This window comes from Bos taurus, chromosome 2 (assembly GCF_002263795.3).
Source record: "Bos taurus isolate L1 Dominette 01449 registration number 42190680 breed Hereford chromosome 2, ARS-UCD2.0, whole genome shotgun sequence".
In the NCBI taxonomy this organism is placed as follows: domain Eukaryota; kingdom Metazoa; phylum Chordata; class Mammalia; order Artiodactyla; family Bovidae; genus Bos; species Bos taurus.
In genome coordinates this window covers 30,679,779-30,707,756 of record NC_037329.1, presented here as the reverse complement: position 1 = coordinate 30,707,756, position 27,978 = coordinate 30,679,779, and the positions used below count along the sequence as shown (strand labels likewise).

Sequence of the window (27,978 nt, the reverse complement as noted above, 5' to 3'; positions counted from 1 at the left end):
CCTTTAAGTTCCAACCCTGGCATCACTTCTAAAGCATGGTCTGCCATTTACAATCCATGTGGTCCTAGACAGAGTACTTGAAAACTGTAAGCCTCATCTTCATTTGCAAAGTAGAGATAATTGTATCCACATCAAAGAGATTTTATGAAAACAAAATGGCATGATAAATGCCTGGCATAGAATATGAGCATTATAAGTGGTAACTATAGTAATAGCATATTAAAAAGCAGAGACATTACTTTGCCAACAAAGGTCCATCTAGTCAAGGCTATGGTTTTTCCAGTGGTCATATATGGATGTGAGAGTTGGACTGTGAAGAAAGCTGAGTGCCGAAGAATTGATGCTTTTGAACTGTGGTGTTGGAGAAGACTGTTGAGAGTCCCTTGGACTGCAAGGAGGTCCAACCAGTCCATCCTAAAGAAGATCAGTACTGAGTGTTCATTGGAAGGACTGATGCTGAAGCTGAAACTCCAGTACTTTGGCCACCTCACGCAAAGAGTTGGCTCATTGGAAAAGACCCTGATGCTGGGAGGGATTGGGGGCAGGAGAAGGGGATGACAGAGGATGAGATGGCTGGATGGCATCACTGACTCAATGGACATGAGTTTGGGTGATGGACAGGGAGGCCTGGAGTGCTGCGATTCATGGGGTCTCAAAGAGTCGGACACGACTGAGTGACTGAACTGAACTGAACTGAACTGATGGTAATAAATTAGTAATATTTTTCAGCCTACAGGAGTTGGTTCTCTGGTCCTCATATGACAAGTTCAGCTTAAGTCTATAGTTACAACACTCTTGATAAGATTTCAATGGATGAGAAAAAGACATGTTTTCCAAAGATAGAAACCCACTAGGAGTTTCTTAGAGGTCATACCTCGGAAGTACTGAGCAGTTGATACCTTATATTCAGATGGGACAAGTAGAGGTGGCAGCCACCATAGTCATCAAATTCAAAATATGTGGTTTCATAGTCCACCAACTGTAAGTATAATAGCCACAGAATCCTCACATATGTGGTAATATATGTTTTTTTTTTAATTCTCTTGTGTTATATCCTTTGTTACTTTAAGATTTTTCATTTTTAAGGCTTTGCTCTACCATTTTTTCTTTTCCATGTTGACTTTGTACAATTAAGGCATTAGTTGTTCATTTTCCACCCACAGTTCCTGCTTTATCCATAGACTATGTGTTGCAGGAATGGGGACCTCTTTCACGGCCTGAAACTGGGCTCTTGTCTAACACTCGGAAATGAATTGTCCAAGGAGACACATGTGCTGACAAAGCAAGAGATTTTATTGGGAAAGGGCGCCCGGGCAGAGAGCAGTAGGGTAAGGGAACCAAGGAGAACAGCTCTGCCACATGTCTCGCAGTCTCGGGTTTTATGGTGATGGGATTCCTTTCCGGGTTGTCTTTAGCCAGTCATTCTGATTCAGAGTCCTTCCTGGTGGTACACGCCTTGCTCAGCCAAAATGGATGCCGGAGAGAAGGATTCTGGGAGGAGGTCGGATATGTGGTGTTTCCTTTTGACCTTTCCTGAACTCCTGCGGTTGGTGGTGGCTTATTAGTTCCGTGTTCCTTACCAGGAGCTCCTGTCGTAAAACAACTCATGCAAATGGTTACTATGGTGCCTGGCCAGGGTGGGCTGTTTCCGTCAGTGTCCTTCCCCTAACATATGGACCTTTCAGCTATAGAGTGAGCATGGCTCATGTTCGGTGCCCAAGAAACGTTTGCTGATCCAATGCTGTTGTAGAGCAGGATTCCAGTTCTGCCTCATGACTTAAAAGTGCTAATTTGTTCAAATCACGAAAAAAATATTCATGGACTCACTGCTGTTTTAAACTTCCTCTGTATCAGAATGAAGTCTAGAAATACTGCATCAATTGATTTAGCCACAAGGTTTTTCAAAAGAAATCTAGAAGAAACTTACAAATTATTTTAACAGTAGCATACCTAGAAATGCTCTGTGATGACTATACATGAATAGCAGGTGTTGGATAAATTGGTGGTGGGAGGTGGGGGATATCATGATGCTGCTTTTGTGAAACTAGTTTGAATGATGAAACTTTTCTCAATAGTGGGTTTCCAAGTTTTAAAAGATTGTTTGAGCTTGGTGTGATTTATTTCTATTGTGAAATGATTTTAATTTATGCCGAGAACCTTCTCTGAGACTTGAAAATTCAGGTATTTAATCTTACTCTCTAAATTATTTTTACTAATTGCTGCTTCATGCAATGTCAGCTGCAGGTTGAATAACTATTTACTATCTGCCTTTGATAGTAAAAAAATCTATATCTCGCCTAAGGTAGTGATCATTTTAAAGAACATGTAAAGTGCTTTTTCTACTTATTCTAATTTTTCAAATCTTCTTAATTTTTTTTTTTTTTTTTTGCACAGTATCTTTGGCAGGATCCCAGTGCCTAGATGGGTATGGTCCTGAAGTTTGACCATATTTATTATGATGTCCACTTTAGGGTACTTTACAAGGAAGTGTTTTTAAAAGATCTTTCACTTCAGTCTATTCCCATGATTCTTCTGAAGGAAAAGGATGTCATATCTCTCAAATATCTTTTGATCTATGCTGACTACTCTACTATTTAGTCAGAACATTTCTAAACGACTGAAGAGAAACTTCTTAAGTGCTCAGGAGAAAAAAATGTTAACTTCCAGTGCTGCAGTAATAGTTCTAAATTCTTTCACATTTGTGTGGTTTTTTTGTTCCCCTTAATGTGGGAAGCCTTGCCAGTCATCCAAGAAATTAGACTAAGTCTTAATAGAAGCATATAAAATAAAATTTTCATTGGTACTTTTGTCACTGGGGTAGGAAAAATAGGCTTACAGCAGGCACTTGATCAGTTTTCAACAGTTTTAAAAGCCTTATCATGTTCCTGGTTGGGTCTCTCTGCTCTTGCTAACTGAAAGTGCATCCTGAAAGTTAACTTTAGGGAACAACTTTGGCTTTCTGTCCACATGTATTCTATTATATCGTGTTGCCAAATAACAACTAATGAACGACGTTTTTAGGGTTACGAAGCATTGAAAACCAAGTTCTGGCTATCTTATATGGACACTAATCCCAATGACAGGTAGTGTGGCAAGCTTATTGGGGTTCTGTAGAACCCCTTTAGCATTAGTAAGTGGAGCGGCCTTCCATTCTTTGCCAATAGGGCATGCATCAGCTTAGACACTGCAGTTTGCACACAGTGAGGCAGGACAGTGCTGAGTTAGAGGCACCCACCTTTGATGGAGGCCAGGCTTTTCTCATGTACTCCTTGGTTGTGGGGACTGTACTGCATCAGAGCCTGTTCTTACTAGGTATGCCCTGCCCCTTATTTTTATAGAAGTGGAAACTGAGACCCAGAGGAGGTAATCCTCTTACCTAAAATTAGGCCACTTGTTAGTAGCTGATCCAGGATTAGGTTCCAAATTGATGGCCATTCATTTACTGAACAGGCACTGGAATACATATTCAGTCCAGGAAGAACCTTACAGTCAAGTATGTGAAACAGTCAGGTGAACTAGTAATTCTGATGCAGTATAGTAAATACTGCTCAGTGCATCAACCAGGTGCTGTGCTGTGAATGTAGGGAGGTCACTAGACCCAGTGTGATGTTGGTCAGGAAATACTTTTCAGAGAAAGTCTGGCTCAGGTCTCCTGGACCAATGACCTAGATCTCTGAAACCACAGTTTCCTTTGCTAAAACTAACCTGCAGGTTTTGAGAAAAGATTACAGAGGATAGGTGCAAAGTGTCTGGCCCATAATAGATATTCATCAAATGGTGACTGACATTATTATAAAAGGAATGAGGCAGTCTAAACTACATCTTAGGAAAGACAGACACTGTTTAGAAAGGAACCCTTGAAATCAGTAAGGAATGTCCACAGGAGATGCAGTTCACTCTTTGGCACCTATGGCAGAAGAAGCTAGGGGAGAAAGAACCTGGCCTTAGGAGAGAGATGACCCTAGTGTAAAAGGAACAGGAGGCAACAGATGCTCAGACTTCTAGAATACTTTAAACTAATGTGTTCACAATCAGTTATTCTTTCAAGTTCTGGATGTCCACCAAAGCTGAGGAAATGGCGTTAAGTCACTAGAGCAGAAGTTTTTAACCAGGAAATCCATGGATAAATGGCATATGCACGTGTGCACTTGTTTCAGGGGCAAGCATTCATTTCTTTAATTAAATTCTCAAACTGCAAATCATCAAGCTACAAAATTGTCGAAATTCAAAATATATAAAGTAACTCAGACCTTTAACTCAAGGTCACAGTTAACTCTGGCATAAGGAATTCATACATAATTGGGGAACCCTCCAATTGTTTCTCCAACAAAAATATTCATTAGACAAGAGCATTCCCAGCACTTTTGGCTTAAGCAGACACCTGGACAAGAGAAATGTATTTGGCTAACTTGCACTCCTTGAATTGGCAAACCACCAGTATCATTTTTCACATTGGTGGTGCCCCATGGAAACACCTTGCAGAATTTTACCTTGTGAATTCATTGCCAAATCCCTATCTTCTTGGCAGCAGCTATGTTAATTTCTTGCCAAATGGGTTAAGGCAGATATGGCCTAGTATTGTGGAAGAAGATATCCCCCCTTTTTAAAAAGAAATGCATAAGCATTCTGAGACCATTTGGCATGGTGTGGTCAAGGCATTGAAGTCTGATGCCAACTTCTTAAGATTATAATTATCTTATTTAGTAGCAACTTCAGCCAATAGTCAGTGTTTGATTCATGTAACAGTGTAAGGGCAGTAGCAGTGTGAATGTTAGGGCAGAACAAAGATTACTCAAATTCATGCTGTAAAAAACTGAGGAGGAAAAAGATTTTGATTTAAACTAACTCATTTAAAATTGTATCCTGATGGGCTTTCTGGTGGCTCAGTGGTAAAGAATCCACCTGCAATGTTGGAGACCCAGATTTGATCCCTGGGTTGGAAAGATACCCTAGAGGAGGGCATGGCAACCCACTCCAGGATTCTTGCCTGGAGAATCCCGTGGACAGAAGAGCCTGGTGGGCTATAGTCCATGGGGTCGCAAACAGTCAGACACGACTGAGTGACTAGCATGCATGCAATTAGGAACATATCTGGATAACTAATGATATCCCACCAGAAAATACTCAGTATGATATTTTCAGACAAGCCCTCTTTTCTTAAGTACTGGAATAAAACCTGCACACCATCAATTGAGCAACCGTCCTTTTCATCCTCTCTCTGGCCCTGTAGACAATCTAGTTGATGAAGTGTGACATTGTGAATAATCTTGGTTTTGCCAGCTAAGCTTTTCCCACCTGCTGTCACAGAAGAGCCGTACACCAGTATTTTCATCAACCTGTTTGCAGTGCTTCTCATCTCATCATTTGAATTTGGTGAAGCAACCAGAGGAAACATCAAAATTGCTTTCCATTCTGCGTAACAGTAAAGGAGAATAAGCTGCTTTTTCTGTGCAACTGAATCCTGACATTGGTAGTTCCTGGGCTCTGGGCCCATTGCTGACCAAAGTGAACAGGCTTAGCTTATCAGAGTTGTTGGGAAAGAACTTTATTATGGTTTCTTAGCTTTTTGTGCTTGCTGGAAGAATTTGATGAGGATGTAAAGTAAATTATTTTCTTCTTTGATAAACCAGGAAGAAATGTCCTTCATGTCAGGTTACAATGCAGGCTAACATGCTCCTTTGATATATGCCACATCACCAAGGCAGAAGGGTCTTTGTTAATGACCTTTGCGGTTAAAGGTTACTCTCATTTTGATTAACTACAAAACTAGCAAGCAACCAATGCAAAGGATACACCCAGGTAAAACTGAGCAGAGGGGCTCTAGACACACCTCTTTGTTGCTGAGAGAGGACCATGTATAGCTCTTGGTCTAAGTAGCCTCCATGGAATTAAGGACCTGCAGGTCAAGTGAACCATCAGCCTAGGGAAGAAACAGCATCTCACTGAAAATATCTCCCCATTTCAATATAAAGAAATTCTTGCCATGCCAGAATTACTTCCTTTTAAATGCATTTTTTCCAGCATCAGTGATAGGGCACACTTGCCCTTAACTTATTAACTATCTCCCACCCCCCTCATCTTTTTCTCAGTTGTTTGATGAACTTGTCATTTACCCTAATGACCTTACATGTTTCATTTACTGGGTTTTGTCTGATTGATAAAGGACAGGAATATTCATATGTGGTAGTTCATTAGTGAAGTGAAGTGAAGTGAAAGTTCCTCAGTCGTGTCCAACTCTTTGCGACCCCATACAGTCCATAGAATTCTCCAGGCCAGAATACCAGAGTCGGTAGCCGTTCCCTTCTTCAGGGGATCTTCCTAACGCAGGGATCGAACTCAGGTCTCCTACATTGTAAGCAGATTCTTTACCAGCTGAGATATAAGGGAAGCCCAACAGTACTGGAGTGAGTAGCCTGTCCCTTTTCCAGCAGATCTTCCTGACCCAGTAATCAAATCAGGGTCTCCTGCATTGCAGGAGGATTCTTCGCCAACTGAACTATCAGGGACACCCCAGTTCCAGTCGGTAGGTGGCATCTTTTATGTAGATGTTTTCTTGATTTCATAGTCATTCTGCTTTTTCACCAAGAGCCAAGAGCACCAGTTAGGGTTGTCAGAAGAAAAGCAGGATGCCCAGTTAAATTTAAATTTCAGATGAGCAACAAATAATAGGTAAATTTATATCTCAAATGTTTTTTTTTTAATCTAAAATTCAAATGTAACTGGGTATCCTTTATTTTAATTTGCTAAATCTTGCAACTCTAAAATGAATCTTCTCCAAATCAAAGAACTTGCTGTACAGAACTAAGAGATTGATGATGCTCTTAAGCCATATTTTCTGTGGCCATTTCCTTATAATACATAGCAAAACATTAAAAATAGGGACAGACTGTCATAAGAAAAAAGGATTAAACATAAGATGAATATAAATGAGATAGTAAGAACTCAGTGAGTTACCTAGAGAAGCTATGAAATTTTTAGTCTGTTGAAAGAGAGGAACATGAACAGGATTCCAACAAATACCCAAAATTTAGCTTCAATCATTCTTCCCAAGGCATTAAAATGTACATTTTTATCCAATGTCTTACTTATTTTCACCCTCCAGCCTTCTGGTTTCTGACATTTTTTCCAGAAATACATTAAATAAAATAATTGTACTTATAATCATAGAAAATCTGGTATAGTTTATCAGTATCTTTTTGAGTAGAGATGGAGACATTTCTACTTTTCAACTACTTTTTCTTTAAACGTGTCCAGAGGCTTCTCACATCTAATACAAATATGAAATAAATAGTACATGTTAATTAAGAATAACAGATACCCAAGATTATAAGATGTTTTTTAGAATTTTAAAGTTGAATTTGGCAATAGAAAGGGCACTTGAGTGTAGGGAAAAAGGAATCCCAAACCAAGAGGCTGGCCAAGTGATGAATTCATGGATATATTAATAAACGAAAAAAGTAGAGAAATCAGTGCTAGACAAGGAGAGACTATTGACTTTGAAATGCGGTGAGCTTATTGAAGCCTCTGGGTGAGGTTCTTTGTAGCGATACCTAATTGGGTGGCTCCTTGCCCATTGGCCCTGTAGTATAATGGTCACAGGACTGACACCTGACCCAAAGTGGGCTAAAGGTTGCTCATGCCTTGGAACATTAGGCTTACACTGTGAGACACAGAAGTTGCTAGACTTAAACCCGGTAACAGTGGTGCTGTTAAAAAAAAAAAAAAAAACCACCAAAAAAACACATCAAGGAATTTCTACAGCCGTAATCTAGAAGCTGTCCTTATTCCTGCTGTTCCTCAATTTTGCATTTCAGCTGTATCTTAGATTGCATCAACTAGTTCAGTATTTTTCCAACAGATGTCTTTGTGCTTAAGTTAGCTAGAATTGGCTTTTGGGTTGCTTGCAAGCAAAAAGAAATTGTATGACGTTTTGAGGTCAATTTCATCTCATTTTGATTCTCATCTAATCAAATATGCCAGATATTTTGTTAGGAGAGATAGAATGGTGAATGAGATGAACATGATTCTGCTTTATGGAGCTTTTAGTCTATCAGAGAAAATAGACACTGACAACATAATTAAACTATGGAAATGGAAGAGTTTCATTCATTCATCATACAAATATTTACTGAGCCCCTATTAGATATAAAGCATTGTTCTAGATGCTTGGAACATCTGTAGAGAAAACAAATATTCCCACTTTTGTGTCTTCCAGCAGGGGATGAAAAATAATCAATAAACCTAAAAGTACATAAATAAATAATATAGATTTAGAAGGTGGTAAGTGCTATGGGAAAAGAAATTAAAAAGGAGATTGCAAGAAATCATGCATACATCAAAGGGCTTAGAGTCCAGAGAGAAAAGACAGGTTGGAGAAAGTGAATTATTTTTAGAGCTGAAATACTGGCAACAAGGCCAAATGGTCCAAAAAGGTGAAGTTAACCACAGTATGTTGTTAAAGACTTTATAAGCCATTTTGAGGATTTTGAACTTTATCCTAAGGCAATCCAAAGCCACTTAAGAATTTTAAGCTATGGACATGATCACATTTACATTTTAAATTTATCGTTCTGCTTCCAACCTGGAAAACCCATTGAAGGCTAACAGTGGTGGATGAGAGAGAATAATTAGGAGGTGGTTGTCCTAGTCCAAGTGAGAAATGGTGATACCGTTGATTAACATGTGTTTCTTGAATTGGAAAATGGTAGCTGTATTTAAATGGCTGTTAAGGAGACAAATTTTCAGCTTATCATATTTAGAGTAAATTAATGCCTGTCCAGGTTTATCTTCTGTTCTTCGAGCTTTAATGCTGTTTACCAATTTGAAATGTTGACCACTTTTACACTGGCTTTGTACCTACCAAGTTTAATTATGTCTCATCTTTAGGAAGAAAATATATGACAAGTTAAGGAGCTGTGCAGCCACAGGACAAGCATTGATTCTGCTCACCTGTGTTTATACCTAGCTACCTACATATGGTTGTCCTCAAATTCTGAGAGAAACAATACAGGGTACAAGCAAACCAAGTATATACAACTCCTCTATTAACAGGCCTTCCCTTTAAATTCTTGTATTCTTTTCTTCCTAGTGAGATAGTATAGATGATGTAGGAGAAAACCACATGCTCCTTTTACCATTCCACTATTAGGTCTTGATCAAGGTTTATCTGCTGGTAAGCAATAGGTCATTTGGCCCTCATAATTTGTTATAACATCTTGTTACACTCAAATAATATTTTTTAAAGGCTGTGAAACTAGACAGGTGTTATGCTTGGTTGCTGCACAAGCAGTTTAGCACTTAACCAGTTTCACTGGTATGAATGAAGTTATAAAGTTATAAAGTGTAAGTCGCTCTTTGTGACCCCATGGACTGTGGCCCACTAGACTCCTCTGTCCAGGGAGATCACCAGGCAAGAATACTGGAATGGGTTGCCATGCCCTTCTCCAGGGGATCTTACTGACTCAGGGATCGAACCCTGAAACACATATTAATCAAGGGTATCACCATTTCTCACTTGGACTAGGGCAACCACCTCCTAATTATTCTCTCCCATCCACTACTGTTTGCTTTCAATGGGTCTCCTGCATTGCAGGCAGATTCTTTATCATCTGAGCCACCAGGGAAGCCCAAAGTTAAAGTTATACCCACCTGTAATTATTTGAATGTTTAATTTTCAGCATAGATACTAATCCCATCTTAAGCAGTCAGTTCCTTTTTTCCTTTGACCTGGGAAGAGCTTAGGCTCTTTCAGTCCCAAAGATGTAGACAGAAATTGCAGTCAGCCTTCAACTCCACTGCTTCAGGTCTTGCCAGTACAAATGTAACAACAATGGGAAAAGAGATTTTTGAATTCTCTTAGCATCCCTCCAAACATTTCCCCTCTCATGCTTGAGGAAGTGAGAAAGGAAGAGAAGAGTGCCAAGTACCACGTTTTGCCATGCTGGAATGTAGTTTCCTTTGGCCAGTTGGGTGTTCTTGATTGTCAAGAAATCTGCCTTTCTCAAGGAAGTTGGGGGAGATCAGATGGTTAAGTGGCGCTTAAGGACATGGTTTTTAAGTGTTACCATTGTAATATCTTATTTTAAAATGTACTTTTTAAACATGGGTTTCCATCTTGTATTACTTTGTGTCTTGGTCTCTCTCCCTCATGAATTACTTTGCATCTTATTTGAAGTGAACAATTTTCAAATTTATATCCTGTCCTACTTTTATTTCAGGAACTTTACTTAAAATATCTTTTTCCCCCTCCACCCTGCTCAGATATGCATGAACATTATATGCATTTCATACTCTTTAAGACAGAGAAAATAATAAGCCAATCTGAATAGTGGTAAAAGAAGAGTCAGAGTAGAGATTTTATTCTCAAAAGAGTGGACAGAGCAGTATCTTCTTATTGCTATCAGTTATCTATTGTTAATATAAGTCATGAAAAGACATAAATTAGTAAAACAAGGCAATAGAACATGAATTTGGAGGTATTCTCAATTCCATGCAGCCCAGCATAGTGAATGCTTGCTTCTTGGGAGCAGGTAACACATTCTACTCCTTTTTGTATCCCCTTACTCCACCGAAGGAGTCAAGCATATGCCTACTGGTTACTAAACACATGAATAGATGAGTAGAGTAAATTGAAATTAATGATACTTAAGAGACATCTAATACTGTCCTTAACTTTACTAGAAGTCACACCAGTGATGGACGCAGAAGATTTTATTAGGAATTGAGTGCTGAGTTATATAACTCTCTGGGGCTGATGTGTGGCCACACTCAAGGAAGGAGCTACTGGAGAACAGACTAGAAATTAGGCAAATGGCCCTCAATTTGAGTATGTGTCAGAATCACCTGGAGGGCTTCAGAGAGCAGTGTCCTAGGCCCTAACCTCGAAGGGAGTTTCTGATTCAGTAGATCCGGAATGAGGCTTTAGAATTTGCATTAGTTAGAGTTTGCATTTCTGAGATTTCCCCCTTAGGTGGTTCTGATGCTGCTAATCCGAATAGAATTTGAAAAGCTGGCCCAGCTCCGGGGATCTGGTCAGGCTGTGCGCTGTGTGATTTGCATAGAGAAGGAGGTAATTACAGCAATTTCTGAAGCCAGTACCTAGATAATGTAACAAAGAACTTAAATGGGAGTTAAAAATCAGGTGACATAAATAAGATGGAAGATAGAATGAATGGAATCAACCTAGTAATACCTTCAGCTTAGTTAATTTAATTTAGCAATGTTAGACCATCCACCTATATCTGAGCTAATATGTAGATAAGTTATTTCTGAAATATGTTTACATTGGCAGAAAGTTTATGCCCTGTGCATATGTCAAGGTAAATGATGAAGATGGAGAGAGGGCAGCTCAAGGAGAGAAGACACATCATTCAGCCTAGAGAAAGAATTTAGGAGAAACTACCTCCACTTCCCACTCTTCACTCTTCCCACCCAATTAGTGCTCTATCCCTGGTAAATATCCTCAGGAGGTTTCTGAAACTGTAGCGACAGCTTCAGCAACCAGGTATCATGTGGAAGCGTTTCACTTTATTGTAATAGTTAAGCGGAAACTACCTAAAATTTAGACCTGATTGCATATGCTTCGTTGTGCTCAGCTAACTGGGTTTCTTGCATTTTAAAACTTGAGTATGAAGTTTTTGCATACTTATCTGTGTTCCTTCCAGTAATCGTTTAGGACTTTGGGGAACATTAACATTTATCTTTGTTACAGAATTTTACAGAGTTAAATGGATTTTCTCAACTTGCCAACAAAAAGGAATAGAGGTAGTGCATTAAAATGAAATATGTCTAAAAAATTGTTACATTTTGGTAAGCAAATGGTCAGATGCTCATATTTAATCTAATTTCATTTCTGAAAATATTTTTTAAAAAACTGCTTAGTGATCCTTTCAAGGGAAAACTCAGCTCATGTATAAAAAGCCATATAAAAATGACTCCAGAGACCTTGGCTGCACATCCAGCGGTCAAATATTTCAATGCTCCGCTGCTCCCGTTCCTGTTACAGGTACATGTGACAGCGCTGCAGCGATGAGTGGAATTTTAAAGAGGAAGTTTGAAGAAGTTGACGGCTCCTCGCCCTGCTCCTCTGTGCGGGAATCAGATGATGAAGTTTCCAGCAGTGAAAGCGCTGACAGTGGGGACAGTGTCAATCCATCCACTTCTAATCATTTTCCCCGTGAGTACAAAAGCCATGACTGAGACGGATTGTTTGGTTCTACAGTGAAAACAATTGTATCATTGTGGTGATTTTTTAACTGTTATTCCTAATTTTGTTTTGCTTGTACAATTGAACTAAAAGCAAGACATGATTAAGGAAAAATGAAAGATTTTTGAGGCATCAGTGGATTCCTTTGTTTAGTGGATTATTTGATAGTGTTAACCAACAGATTCAATGAAAAATGACTTTTTATTATTATTACTTTTCAAAGGAAATGCCCTACTCTGGGATGCGGAAAGACATGTCTAGGCACAAAAAATGTATCCTCATCATAGCTGAAATGATACTCTAGGAGAAAAAAAAACCAACAACAACATGGGGAAGATGTATTTGGGAGTGGAAAGTCTGGGCTCACTGAGAAAGCGCATAGCCAACCATGATTTAAGAGATTAAACAGCAGCAAAACTCTCCCAAATGTGCAAGTACTGTTTATACCTCTTTCTACACATCCCTTTCTTCTCTTATCCTTAAGAATAATATTTAAAGCCCACAAAATAAAAAAGCTGTATTCTTTCTCTTTTTCCACTGCCCTGTAGCATCACAGCTTCCTGTCAGGCAAGGTACTGTGAGGTTTGAAGGACTGACAAGGGAATTTCATAAGGTAATACAGTCTACAGGCTAAATGAAAGTATTACTAGCTAAATAATCTTGAGTTTATGTTTCCCACAGGAAGCTTTTAATATATCGTGATATGATGACAAATAACTAATTTTAGTTTTTTATTTTTCAGTTAAGTAGCTGATTTTATTAATATGTCATTACATAATATAGAATTTATTTTGGTAATGTGACTACCGAGAAAACCAAGAGAATTAATCATATTTTTAAGAGTTAATAAGGAGCTCAATAAAACTATTGAACATGAGACACATATACTAAAATCAACAGCATTCCTTTAAGCAAGCAAAACTCATAGAAAATAGAATGAGAGGACATCTACAATTATTATAACAAAAATGTCATCAAATATTCAGGGACAAAGTAATTGTGTGATGTAGGTTGATCTTCAGATATATTTACAAATGTCATGATAGTGTGAAATGAGCTTGTGTTTTGATTTTAAAGATGTATGTTATGTGTTTGGCCTTAATATTAACAGTGATAATAACAACAACATCATTATCTAAGATGGTTTTGTGAAGATCAAAGAGCAAGTGAGATAATACACATGAAAGAACTTTGTAAAATGTCAAGTACTGAGCACATGTTATATTAAAATTTATTCTCATAGCTCACATTTATTGGGCACATGCTGTGATCCAGTAGCTTTATAGACATTATTCCTACCCTTTACAGCCATCCTGGAAGAACCACTACCTTCAGTTTACAGAGGAAATAACTGAGGCTCAAAGAGGCTAAATATCTTGCCCAAGATCACATAGGATTTAAGACTAGACACACATATATACATGTATGTGTATATATACATATATATGTATATATCTATATATTTATGTGTCCCATCCCATAGTCTTCACCTTTTCTATTATCTCATTCTGCCCTTTAATTATATAATATTGGACATGTCTTTATGATGCGATTTATTGTGAGTTAGAAAAGTACTTGAATTAATGAAGAGACAGGTTATGCTTCTGGATATAAAGGTAAATCTATTAAATCTTTCCACATTAATTTGTGGATATAAAAGTATAATCTTTATAAAACCCTCAACTAGACTTTTTTAGAGGTGATGGAATAATAAAATCTATTTGGAAAAATAAGCTAATGAGAATAAAGGGATATTTTTAAAAAGAAGCCATAAATCTTGAAAAGCTACCCCAGATATCAAATAATCGTAGAAAATTATATAGTTTAACATTTTTGGTACTGTATTAGATCTAAGAAAATAGAGAAAATCTCAGTGTAGTATAGATAAGAATTATATATTATATATACATATGTTATATGAATAGAGCATTATAAAACAATGTGAGGGAGGAAGTATTTAATAAGTGATTTTGGTGTTAGAGTTTGAAATAGAAAAATTCAGAAACCCATCTCACAACTTATACCAAAATACATTTCAGATGGAGTAAGTAGACAAAGATTTTTAAAATTCATATCATGGGGGAAATTACATATTTGCTAAATGTTTGGTAGGATTGTTATCTGAGCTTTGAAGTAACATAAAAAAGTCACATTGCAAAATACTTAAAATATTTAATAATAGAAAAGTATTAAACATACCTGATCCCCCCAAAAGCCCAAAGTAAAATAATCTATATTGGAAAGAAATTTGCAGTTAGTATGGCAAAGCATTATTGTCTAATGGCGTACAAAAATACACATGTAAATTTTTTATATAAATTAAGATACATACCTTCAAAGATAATCAACATGATAGCAAATATAATTAGCAAATATTTTGAAGCATTACAGTAGTAATAACACAGAGTAAAGTAGTACTAGTGAGACTTCACTGTATGAAATCATGGAAATTTCATCTCTATGAAATTAGTGTTCCTCTCTCCAATAAAAAATAGTAGTACAGTACTTAAGTGCTGGTGACGGTCACAGTACAAATTGTATGTACATCCATATTGCTATTGATGGCAATGAAATTTATAAAGCACATTGGAAATATAAGAGCCATAATGATATTCATCTCTATACATCTATGCTTCAGATAATTTGTCTAAAGGGGAAAACATCAAAAATGCAGGGAAAATGCATAATTGAAAATGTTGATGGTTGAGGGCAATGCCAAAAAATGGGGATTGGGGCAGGGAAGAGGAAGGTCATGTGTCTAGGAGTGGGGAAATGATTCATTACGTTTATGGTAGCTGATACAGTTAATGTATTTTCATGATAATTATGAAGACATGGGGCTTCCCAGGTGGTGCTAACGGTAAAGAATCTGCGGGCATGCAGAAGATGCAGTTTCTATCCCTGGGTCAGGAAGATCCCCTGGAAGAGGGCACAGGTAACCCACTCCAGTATTCTTGCCTGGAGAGTATGACGGACAGAGGAGCCTGGCTGGCTACATTCCACAGGGTTGCAAAAAATCGGACACGACTGAAGTGACTTAGCACAGCACAGCATGAAGACATGAGGTAGTGTTAAGAAAAGGAGAACACACAATTTTACCTACACTGCCAGGGAATGTCTTTGTATCATGCTGCTAAGTGCTGCTAAGTCGCTTCAGTCATGTCTGACTCTGTGCGACCCCATAGATGGCAGCCCACCAGGCTCCCCCATCCCTGGGATTCTCCAAGCAAGAACACTGGAGTGGGTTGCCATTTCCTTCTCCAATGATTAAATTACTCTAAAAACTGAAAGCAATTTGGTTTTTTGAAGTATTAGAATGATAGATTAATTTCATATTTGTTAATTTTTATTTCAGTTAATATTTATATATCTCACAAAAAGTGTTTTAAATTTAAACTAAAATAACTGTAGTTTAGATTGTGTTTATGTAAGCAAATGGCATGATCACTAAATCATGCAATGCTTCAGTTAGCTAGTAAAGAGTTTTTATGAGTTATGTCCAACAGATGTTATTTTTCCTGTTGAATAAAATAGACATATTTTGTGGTACCCAAGAAGTTACTGAAATTTTCAACTCATCATTTATTGTCAGTGGTAGGTGGCAATAGTTAGTTTTCAAACTTGATAATTGAACTTTGTATTAAATGAAATCTGGCAGAGATTTTTCATTTTTAAAGACAATTAAATGATTGATTTAATCAAAAGTGCCCTTTTGATTTAATAGTCTGTTTAGTTTACCATATTAACATTATGGGGAAGGAGAAAAAGTGGGAGAAAAAAAGGCAAAACATCACAAAACAAAAATTCTCCCTAGATTATTAATATTTGCTGTATAAAAGATCTGAACATGTTAACCCATGTGAGAGTATTTAAAAAGATTTCTTGTTTCTTGAAATGTATTTCAAATCATTTGCTAGCCCCAAATAGAGGCACAAATTTTTGTAAAATGTTTTATTTATTTTTTCAGCTAGATTAAAGTATGTACTGATCTGAAGTTATTTATAGAAATATGTATTATTATTGATGAATCTTATTTCTTTAATATATTTTTCTACTTTCAAAATAAAAGTAATTACCGTAAAGAAGGATTTTTGATTACTATCAAATTTATGTGGTATTAGGAAACCAAATTTAGCTTCACACAGATCTTTTAAGATATGGTTATTTAAATCTCACTCATTGTGAGGTCATCTTTCAAATTTAAAATGTCAGGTACACCCAGTGCTTTATAAGCACTAACATATTGTGTAACATAACATTTTATCATTACAAATATAGGAATTGATACAAATCATGTGGAACGAGGCAGCATCTATGGTAGTAGAAAATTCCATGCTATTCCATGCTTTCTGTAAGCCTATTCAGTTTGTAGCACATCACATTATGATATTAAAAGCTTCGAAATGTAAATCAGTAAAGACATTATGCCTTTTTCCTTCGACTTTGGAGTTTTGCTAGGCAACTAGCATACTCGCCCGCGATCAACCAAGGTCATATCTTGTACTTCCCTTGAGATAGAAGCCGCTGGATTCTGTATTGCTGTGGAACGCTTTGTTTCATCAAATCCCTGCGGCTCTATAGCCAATCAGCCTGCACTTGAGCTCTGTCACAGGGAGAGCCACAGAGAAGCCGGTATGATTTTTTCCTACCCTTTCAGGGTTCTTGGCACTTCCCACAAGTAATGAGAAGCTGTTCGACAAAGCATCCTCCCCCAAGGAACACATATTTTTCCTGAAACACAGTCTTTCTACAAATAAACATATAGTATTTAGGAAGTGGAAATATCAAAAGGCAAAATGATAGGTATTCTAAATGGCATGTGAAATCTGATGGTGGATGTCTTACATAGGATAAGAGTTTCTAATGTACAGTTCCACATTCTTGAGTTCACTGCGTAGCCTAAAATCATTGTTTGATTAGGAGCCATTATTGTACCCATTTTATACAAGTAGAAGTTAACATTCAGAGGTATATTAACTTATCCGATGGCTGAGTTATAATCTGTGTTTGTCTCCCGCCCTCCCTCCCTCCTTCCTTACTTCCCTCAGTTTCTCTCTGAATACATAGGGCGTGAATATGCTGCCATGTGCATCCAAGTCACCGTTTCCCTCCAATGTCAATTTCCTCCCACTGACTGCACATTTTATAGTGGGATTAGAGATTAAAAATCAATGGAAATCAGATCTTGACGTGAAACTTTGTGGTGGAAGTACAACCAAAACATATCTATTCTCTTTACCAAGCAGTTAACATGCATCGAACATTTAGATTCCGTTTTGACAGATATGGTGTATCTTATGTTCAGTCTCTGTGGTAGGTGCTTTTAGACATGTCAAAATGATAGACTACCGGCGGTAAATACAGCTCAGATTACAGGTCGTGTCTACTCAGCATTGTGATAATAACTTAAGAACTTACTATAGCAAAAACAAACATAGCAATCAATCCCTGAATCAATAATTTTTCAAACAATGGAGGTGTGTTAAGGCAGAAAGTGAAGATCGAAGTTTTAGGGAAGTCTTTGAGCAGGAGTAGGCACCATGTGACCCTCAAAAGCTTCTTCCTACCTTGTGATAATATGGTTCTAAGAACAAGGATCAAAATTGGTCTTAAGTTAGAGCAGAAACCAAGTAGGAAAAGATAAGCAACATAGGGCAAGGAACCTCTGATAAGCTGTTAAATTAAGACCTTCCCAGACCCTGACTCCCTTCATCTCCTTGTGCTAGAAAAGAACCAGTTAGCCTGGCATTGTGAGATCAGATCTGGAACCAGTTGCAGATTTACATAGTAGGTCATGTCCCTATCTGGACACTAGCCACGGACCAGTTAAGTCATTAAGTGTTTAGTTTAGTGGAAATATGGAATTTAAGTAGTTTGAGTGAAAGAAATAGATACAAGTTAGTGGTCCATTTGGAAAATATTTAATACTCACTTGAATGTGTTATAAAAGCCATTGACTGATATACAGTGGAATTATTTTCAGATTATTTTGCCTGAGAGGTCTGGGAAATCCAGTGCATTGAATCAGAAATAGTCAACCATGGCTGCCTCCTCTGACCTTACTTTCCCCATCCCTCAGGCTGAAAGTTCTTCTCCTCTGCTTCTCAATCTCTGACTACGAAGTTCTGTACCCGCTACAAGGCTCATATCAAATGTTTTTTCTCTATGAAAACTTTACCAAGTCTCTTATTCTACTCATCCTCTTTCCTGAATCTCCTGGTATTTCAAACACTTTGGCAATGGCTTTCTATCTTCTTTCCATCCCAGTATTTCCCACCATGATGTGAATAGCCATGTGATAGCTCACTGAACCATTAGCTTCTTGTTTCCTTGACCACCTCTATTCTGGAGTCTTCTATTCCATTCATATCATTTTTCTCCACTCCTCATAGCTGCTTGTGTCCACAGCTTTACCCATGATAGTTTGACAAACCAGTACAGCTCTATCGTTGAAATATCAAATCTCAGTGCTCTAAACTCAGACCATACCCCTTCTCCTTCCACTCCATTTCTCCCTCTACCCATATTTTTATCTCATACTCTTGTTTTCCCCAACATGTGGATGCATGCTATGTTGTTTCAGTCATGTCCAACTCTTTGTGACCCCCATGGACTATATAGCCCACCAGGCTTCTCTGTCTATGGGATTCTACAGGCAAGAATACTGGTATGGGTTGCCATGCTCTTCTCCAGGGGATCTTCCTGACCCAGGGATCAAACTCACATCTCTTATGTCTCCTGCATTGCCAGGTGGACTCTTTACCACTAGCACTAGCTGGGAATCCCTTTCCCCAACATAATACCCACTTTTTATCTTTACATATCTTTCCAGAGCACCTTTTATATTCACTCTTTTGTTTTGGCTTTTTTTGCCGAGAGTGCGGTGAGGCCTGGACTCTTAACCATTTTCCTCCCCTATCCTTTACTCCATATTTCCTTTTTATTCAAAACAGCTGAACACTTTAAGAAGTTTTGGAGAAAATGATAAAACTGGGTGTTTTCAACTTGGCTGCCCATTATTGCCACACGGCCTCCTCCTAAGGTGCCTAGGGTTGTTTTCTCTTCCATCTCAAAGCACAGAGTACTTACCAGACTCATCAAGTCCCTCCAGCTCTGACATCATATTGAACAGATGACCTTGCCTTCTCATCACCACGAACCCTACTTTCCTCTTTTCCTTTTCTGCATGTCCTTCTTTCTGTCTTTAAATAGGGCATTCAAAATGAGTTTCAAAGGAATGAGTGTAAGCTCAGCAAAGGCAGGAGCTAGGTCTTTGTATGTCTCGTATCTAGTAACCTCTTAATAAATATTTGTGTAAGTGAATGAATGAACACTTATTAAGTACTTACTGTTTGCCATAGCACTAGTACTAGGAGCTGGAAATGCAAAAGTAAAGGAGACACTATCCAGTTCTGTAGAAACTTACAGTCTAATAGCTCTTCAGCCCTTCTTTAAATTATTGTATTCTGTTTTACACCATTGTTATTTGTGTGTATACCTTATCTTTTTGGAGATGTATAGGGCTTAAGCATATAGTCTCAGCCCTAAGACTGGTGCTGGTTCAATTGCTAATAAATCCTTGATAAATAGCACTTAGCTTTGTAAAGAGTTTTCTTTTTTAGTACAAATAAATCACATAAAGAAAAAAAGATGCATTTGTTGTAGGACTTCATAATGATATGGACATTAGTGGAAATAAATACCAATTTTCAGGCTAACTCTGTAATTTATGATTTGGATGGGTGTCATTGTGATATATCAGGATCCTGATTTATTGGTTATTATATCCAAATATGTGTAATGGTGAACTGGGTTTTAAATAGGTTCCCACTGTAATTATGTATTCCCAGCATGTACATGCACCTTTCTGGTTTCATTTGCTTGTATACAGCTTTCCCAGGCAGAAACATCACTATTTAATTGGATGCTATGCAGCTATTTAGGCAGTAGCAATATAACACACTTGAGAGAATCCAAGATGCTTTCACCTTCACCATTCTTTGAAACAGCTAGGGAAAAAAAGGTATTACCAACTCATACCACTAACATTATATAAGTACAGTTCATTTAGTGTGGTTTGGTTTGGTTTAAATTTAGAATCAGAACCTCACATGTAGCCTTAATAAATGATGACTTACTATATTGAGCTGTTTATTTCAGCCCTAAGATTTTTTTTAAAAATTCTGTTTTGGTCTTATTGTCTTTCCCCTAGAGTCACATGTTATATAATAGGTCTCAAATCTGTCCACCGATCCCCTTATGTGTTGTACTCCCAGTACATACGACTTGCATCTCTCCTCTGGACTGCTGCAGGAGCCTGCCAGCTGCTCTGAGCTTCCTCTCTTGTAGGAAAATCAGCCTCTTCTTTATGCAGGAGTGTATTGGATCACATCTCTTTCCTATTTGAGTCCTTTAGTTGCTTTCAGTTGTATTCATTACCTCAGCCTCCAAAAATCTATGACTGAGACTTTGCTCTCCTTTCCAACTCCTCTCCTGCCTTCCCTCCATCTCCAAACTTCAGCCATACTGATCTTGATTCAGTTATTTGAATGTAACAAACTTTCTTGCTCTAAGATCCTTCTTGGAAGAGTCTTCCAATAACTGACTCTTGATATTTGAGGTTCCAGCTTAAATATCTGCTCTTTGAGGTAGCTGTCTCTGATCACCCCATCCAGAGCATGCTGATTCAAAGTCTTCATCTGTTAGTGATATATATCCAAGTTTTTACAGGAAAAATGGTACTATCTTGGAGTTGCTTTCCAATAACCCAGCAAAAAAAGAAAAAAAAAAAAAGAGAGCTAGATGAAATGAGATTTAAAAGTATGCTACTCCTTATATTTTTAATTAAAAATTTTACATAATACATTAAAATATGTAGGTACTATTTATCCTAAAATTTCTGTGAAAGCTGCTGCTGCTACTGCTAAGTCGCTTCAGTTGTGTCCGACTCTTTGCGACCCCATAGACTGTAGCCCACCAGGCTCTGCCATCCCTGGGATTCTCCAGGCAAGAACACTGGAGTGGGTTGCTATTTCCTTCTCCAATGCATGAAAGTGAAAAGTGAAAGTGAAGTCGCTCAGTCATGTCCGATTCTTAGCGACCCCATGGACTGCAGCCTACCAGGCTCCTCTGTCCATGGGAGTTTCCAGGCAAGAGTACTGGAGTGGGGTGCCATTGCCTTCTCCGTTCTGTGAAAGGTCAAGGGCTTAAAAAATGACCCAGTAAAATTTTGAAAAAGAATAAGGAAAGGGGAGGATGTGCTTACCCTAACATATCTCAGTACTGAAAGTGTTATAGTGGTTAAAGAACATGGGCCTGCACATGGAACAAATGGAGAGCTTAGAAACAGCAACCTGTAAATGGCAACTTAGTTTACATCAGAGCAGACATTGCAAATGAGATGGAAAAGCAGAGACTGTTCTAGTGAATATCTTTGAACAACTGGCCAGTCACATTGAAAAATATAAAATTAGATCCCTGACTCATACCATATATGAAAATAAATTCCCAATGAACTAAATCAGTTCAGTAATGAACTAAATATCTAAATGTAAAAAAAAAAAATCAAATACTATAAAACTTGTAGAAAAATGTAGAATATCTTTATGTCAGGTATGATGCGAGTAACACAAAGCATAAGGAAATATATATTTGCATATATTAAGCTTGTTTATATGACCAAATATGCAATTAAAAAGGTGAAACAATGGGCACAGAGAGGGGAAAAAAAAAATTTGTAATTCATTAACTGACAAGGAATTACTATTTCAATATGAAAGGAACTCTTATAAAAATAAAAGCCAATCCAATAAAAAATAGACATAGAATATAAATATATAATACACAGAAAAACGCTAATACAATTATGAATAGATGTTCAATTTTGTGGTTAGTAATTAGGGAAATTAAAGTTGAAAGAAGACACTGTTTCACACATGACATACTATCAACATGGCAAAATTTTAAAGTTTGACAATATCATTTATTGATAAGCATATATTGAGGCAGGAGCTCTCAAAATGTACTGTAAGTGTCAGATGCACTGTGAGCATGACATCTAGGAAATCTGGTAGTGAAAAGTTAACCATTAACTGTCCATCAATATGGGCTTCCCAGGTGGCTCAGTGGTAAAGAATCTGCCTGCTGGGGCAGGAGACACAAGCAAGGCAGGTTCAATCCCTGGTTTGGATAAACCGCTGGAGAAGGAAATGGCACCTACCCCAGTATTCTTGCCTGGAGAATACCATGGACAGAGGAGCCTGGTGGGCTGTAGTCCATGGGGTTGCAAAGAGTCGGACACAACTGAGCAGGCACGCATGCATGCATGCGCCCATCAGTATAGGGTCGGATAAGCTGTGTTTTGTTCATATAATGACAAAATAGGTAATAGATTGAACTGAATAGTCAGGTTTATGTATATATATGTACCGTTCAGTGAAAATTACAAGTTTCAAGACAGTGCTTACATCATTAACGCACACAGAAAAACAATCTATTTTATGAAACAAAAAATATACATAGGAAGGGGTGATCAAAAAGGATGTGAAAATTTGTACCTCTAGAAAGGAAGGGTCTAAGAATGGATGGTGGGTGCTTTAACTGTACTTTTTCATTCCAAGCAATGGTACTGGAGTGGATTGCCATTTCCTTCTCCAGGGGATCTTCCCAACCCAGGGCTCGAACCCAAGTCTCCCACATTGTAGACAGATGCTTTACATCTGAGCCACCAGGGAAGTCCAGAAAGGAAGGGTCTTAGAATGGATGGTGGGTGCTTTAACTGTACTTTCTCATTTTCATTTATATTTCAAAAGGAGGAATCTAAAGTTAATATGCTAAATACTAATATCCATTAAATGTAGGTAATAAGTACATGTTACATCTGTAACTTTGAAATATTTTACAATTTTTGACAAGTTTTATGTATCTTTCACTTGGGATAAAAATCTGTGAATCACCCACTCTCCACATCCCCATTATTTTCTTTCTCTGCACCTTTTTTCCCTTTCATAGCACATACCACAATTTGCAACTGTTTTATATTTGTTTACTATTACATATGTATTTTATTTACCATTGTATTCTGAATAACAAAAACCAGTAGAGCCCTGCAGCCCACTAGAAACTTTCAGGCCAAATTTGGTAGTTAGTTCTTAGTTCAGTTGCTCAGTAATGTCCGACTCTTTGCGACCCCATGAATCGCAACACGCCAGGCCTCCCTGTCCATCACCAACTCCCGGAGTCTACCCAAACTCATGTCCATCGAGTCGGTGATGCCATCCAGCCATCTCATCCTCTTTCATCCCCTTCTCCTCCTGCCCCCAATCCCTCCCAGCATCAGAGTCTTTTCCAATGAGTCAACTCTTTGCATGAGGTGGCCAAAGTATTGGAGTTTCAGCTTCAACATCAGTCCTTCCAAAGAACACCCAGGACTGATCTCCTTTAGGATGGACTGGTTGAACTTCCTTGCAGTCCAAGGGACTCTCAAGAGTCTTCTCCAACACTGCAGTTTAAAAGCATCAGTTCTTCAGCACTCAGCTTTCTTCACAGTCCAGCTCTCACAACCATACATGACCAGTGGAAAAACCATAGCCTTGACTAGACGGACCTTTGTTGGCAAAGTAATGTCTCTGCTTTGGAATATGCTATCTAGGTTGGTCATAACTTTCCTTCCAAGGAGTAAGCGTCTTTTAATTTCATGGCTGCAATCACCATCTGCAGTGATTTTGGAGCCCCAAAAAATAAAGTCTGACACTGTTTCCACTGTTTCCCCATCTATTTCCAATGAAGTAATGGGACTGGATGCCATGATCTTAGTTTTCTGAATGCTGAGCTTTAAGCCAACTTTTTCACTCTCCTCTTTCACTTTCATCAAGAGGCTTTTTAGTTCCTCTTTACTTTCTGCCATAAGGGTGGTGTCATCTGCATATATGAGGTTATTGATATTTCCAGCTTGTGTGTCTTCATTAGGTAGAACTGAATTTAATGTATTCATTTAGTGCCTTTCTCTTGTCCACAATGATAGCCAAGTGATGTTATCAAATTTTTTCCTGACACCTCATACCTTCATTGCCTGGGTCCTAAAATGTAGGGAGCCATCTCTTTCCCAGGTGTCATGTTCCAGGCTGCACAGTGATATCTAGAAAAATACTCATCAAAATTTGCTTCTTGTACTTATAAAATACACTACTACACTGTATATACAGTAAGTCCCACATAACCTTTATGTCTCCTTTGTGGTGTTAAAAAGGAATATTGTTTCTTTATTTGATTATCAGTGAATAGCTGCTTGTATTTGAGAGCTATTGTGAAAGAAAAATATTTAGGTTTGCTATGATGTTGCTTTCCTGATTGCATCAGTTGAATTTTCGAGAATGAGACTCTACTGCAAATTCCTTCAGTTTGTTGTAATTGAAAAAGTCACAACTGAGGAGCCAGAAGATCCTCAGTCTAGTTTTAGTTCTGTTAGAAGTAGCTTTGACCATGATTATATCGTTTATTTGAAAAAAAAAAATGAAATAGATTGATTTTCAAGGTATTTTAAATTATGTAAGATTCAGGTAATCCTTTTTCCCTCCAAATATAATACACCTCTGACGGTCTTTTAGCTTGAGTTATTTATGGTATCATGCTTGAGGACATCTTAGTGTTTTCAGTGTTTATGTTTGTATACCATTAATGTATGTATACAAGTCCCATAGAATATTCCATCTGGCATTTTTAGTTTATAGGTTTCACAGATAAAGAACAGAAAATCATGTGAATTATTTTAATTGATGACATTTTAGGATGTCCTGATTAAATAGATAATGCACTCAAAGTATAGTACGTTATTGTTGTTGTTTAGTCAATTAGTCGTGTCTGACTCTTTGCCACCCCATGGACTGTAGCCTGCCAGGCTCCTCTGTCCATGGGATTTCCCAGGCAAAAATACTGGAGTAGTTTGCCATTTCCTTCTCCAGGAGCTCTTTCTGAACCTGCGTCTCTTGCATTGGCAGGATTCTTTACCACTGTGCCACCTGGGAAACCCATAGTACATTAGAACTATAAAAAAAGACAGTTTAATGAGGACGGAGTATAAATAAGTGATGATGGTTGGATAAAGAGTTAATGTATGTTGTCCTATTAACAGTGAAATGTTAGAAAATAAATAGAATATTCATGTACTTATTATGGTGTTAAAAAATTATCTTCAATGCTGTCTTCATCTGAAATGTATAAGTGAACATTCTGAAATATCTCATTACCACAAAGGAGTATTCTAACTAAAAATCTCTAAAGAAAGCCACAAAAGAATGAAGAATTAGAAGGGACGATTTGTTTGGAATATGTTAAAAATATAAAATATATAGTCATTTGATGTCATGAAATGTTATTTATAAAAGTAAATATCTACATTTGTTTCATTTATGTGCTAATTGTGTTTTTAAATTGGTAAGGTCAACCCTACTTGTCAACACAAAGTGCACACTTTTAGGGAGTATATTTTAAGAGGCTTTTCTGTCCTAAAATATCTTCTACCACATGACTGAAACTCCCACCATTAATATAATCACTTTGGGATGATTCCTTCAGAATGACTATTAAAATCCACAATAAATGGCCTTCTAGTCTGTCTGTTAGTTAAAAATACAATGTCTAGACTCAGATTGCCTATATTCTCTTCAAAGATTGTCTACTCAGGAGCAAGCAATGTAGTAGCTCTAACGTTTGGTTTTCTCATCTATGCGTGCATGCACGCTCAGTCTCTGTCATGTCTGACTCTTTGAGACCCCATGGACTGTAGTCTGCCAGGTTCCTCTGTGCATGGGATTCTCTGGGCAGGAATACTAGAGTAGTAGTTCATTCTCCAAGGGGATCTATCTTTCTGACCCAGGGATCGAATCTGCATCTCCCGTGTCTCCTATATTGGCAGGCAGTTTCTTTACCCCTGAGCCACTGGGAAGCCGTCCTCATCTATAAACACTGGTAAAAAATATATCTACATTGGAACTTTGTGGCTTGCATGAGTGAATACAGGCAAAATGCTTTCATTGTACTTGATTTTTATTAAGTGCCCAGGAAGTGTTAGCTGTTATTATAATGATGGCTCTAATGAGAGACAACACAAATTTTATTAATACTTATTTTGGAAAACTACATGAGCAGAGAATAGCTTTCAAGAGGAAGGAGACATATGACAGTTGTGTTTTTGGTAGAGTGGGATAGAAGTCTGAAAAAATCTAGATCAGAGATGCAAATCCAGATAAATCTTCAGATCCAGGCAAGTCGTAGGTCTATGAGAAAGGAGCCAAGTGTATGATGAGAAGGAGTGGTGGATCTAGAGTATACCTCCCCCAAAGACTTTAGATTTAATGGTAACAATAAGAACAGCAAATCTAGTCCAGTGAAATTCTTCTTGAGGCCACGTTCAGTTTACTACCTGTTTGATACTCATGATCTAGGCAGGGGAACAATATTTAGGGAACATCACGAGATTCAATACAACAGATATGGAAGTAAGAATTTCCAGAGTTTACTCTCCATTCTTACAGCAGTAATAACTGGCATTAATTGCGCTTTTATTAAACATCTGTAGTGGGGACTGCACTTACACTTTACACATGTTATTGTACTTAATTGGCATAACCTATGAAGTATATGATGCTGATTTTAAGTAGTTGCCCCAAATCACAAAGCTAATATGTAATGGGGCCAGCTTTTGGTCTTTATGTCAGCGTGACTCTGGATCCTGTACTTTTGTATTATTAGATCATATTGTTTCCCATAATTCTTGTTGAAAACAGCATTGACAATCTTTCTCATTCTAGCATCACTTCTCAGACTTCTGAAAACATTTCCTAACTGTCTTCATGCAATTCAGAAAATATACAGTCTACTGCCAATTAATCAAATAGCACATAGATTCCATTTCAAATGAGAGGTGCTAATTTGACACTCATTACATGGATTGGGTTCAAAGTAAATAAGGTGTATTGGCTTATTGTTTTCTTTGTATTTAAAATGCAGGACAGATAATCAGAGTTTTGTCCTCTTAAGTTTTTTTGAAGCTGAACCCCTTAATTTTTTTCTGAGTTGTATTTTCTTCTTAGAGTAAAAGGAGCAGGGAAGAGTTGCTGACATTGTTATGACTGAGGCCTAAGGCTGGGCATTGTGGCACCAGCAGCCAGGCCCACCTCCCTGCAGGAAGTGCTTCAGAGCTGCAGAGAAGAGGGTGTCTTGGCAGCTGCCTCCCCTTTGATTGACCACATCAGGCTTTAAAAGTATCTATGGGCTCATTAGCATCAGCCGTTTGCAGAGTTCTCTCTTTGACCATCTTAATGGAACCGTGAGAGCTTTTATGAGTGCACTCCACCACAGGATTTATGGGAAAGAGTCACAGCAGGTGTTCGATGTCTTTTGGACTTACTCTCCTGAATTCTAGGCACTATCAGAACATCAATAAAGGGTGACTTTTGTGTAAATACCAGCACAGAGAGGTACGGTGTTGGCACAGGTATTTCCGGACAGTTTTCTATAACATTTATCAAGGACAGTGTACTAGAAGAAATAGATAGTAACTTGAGGTTTAAAAGTCAGGGAAGGAGGGAGGAAGAAGGGAGCGAGAAAGAAGATAGTGCAGTTGGTTGCGCTGAAAATGTATACTTACATACTCAGAATATGGGATCCAGAAAGGAAAAAGGGTAACAAGCAGGAAAAGCATCGCAGGGTGGAGGCCTGTGCTTGGCCCAGGCCCACAGCACAGACAGTAAACAAGTAATAAATAAGAATATGCA

The 27,978-nt window shown here is 37.9% G+C and overlaps 1 protein-coding gene across 3 annotated transcripts in view; it reads left to right on the top strand.

The window, feature by feature from the left end:
* Positions 1 to 27,978, top strand: part of CSRNP3 (cysteine and serine rich nuclear protein 3) — a 204,749-nt gene that overhangs the window by 105,220 nt on the left and 71,551 nt on the right. For all 3 annotated transcript variants that reach the window (XM_005202483.5, XM_005202484.5, XM_005202485.5), the window contains one exon: positions 12,005 to 12,175. In XM_005202483.5, the coding sequence (XP_005202540.2) occupies positions 12,005 to 12,175 (171 nt within the window). The remainder of the gene's footprint in view (positions 1 to 12,004; positions 12,176 to 27,978) is intronic.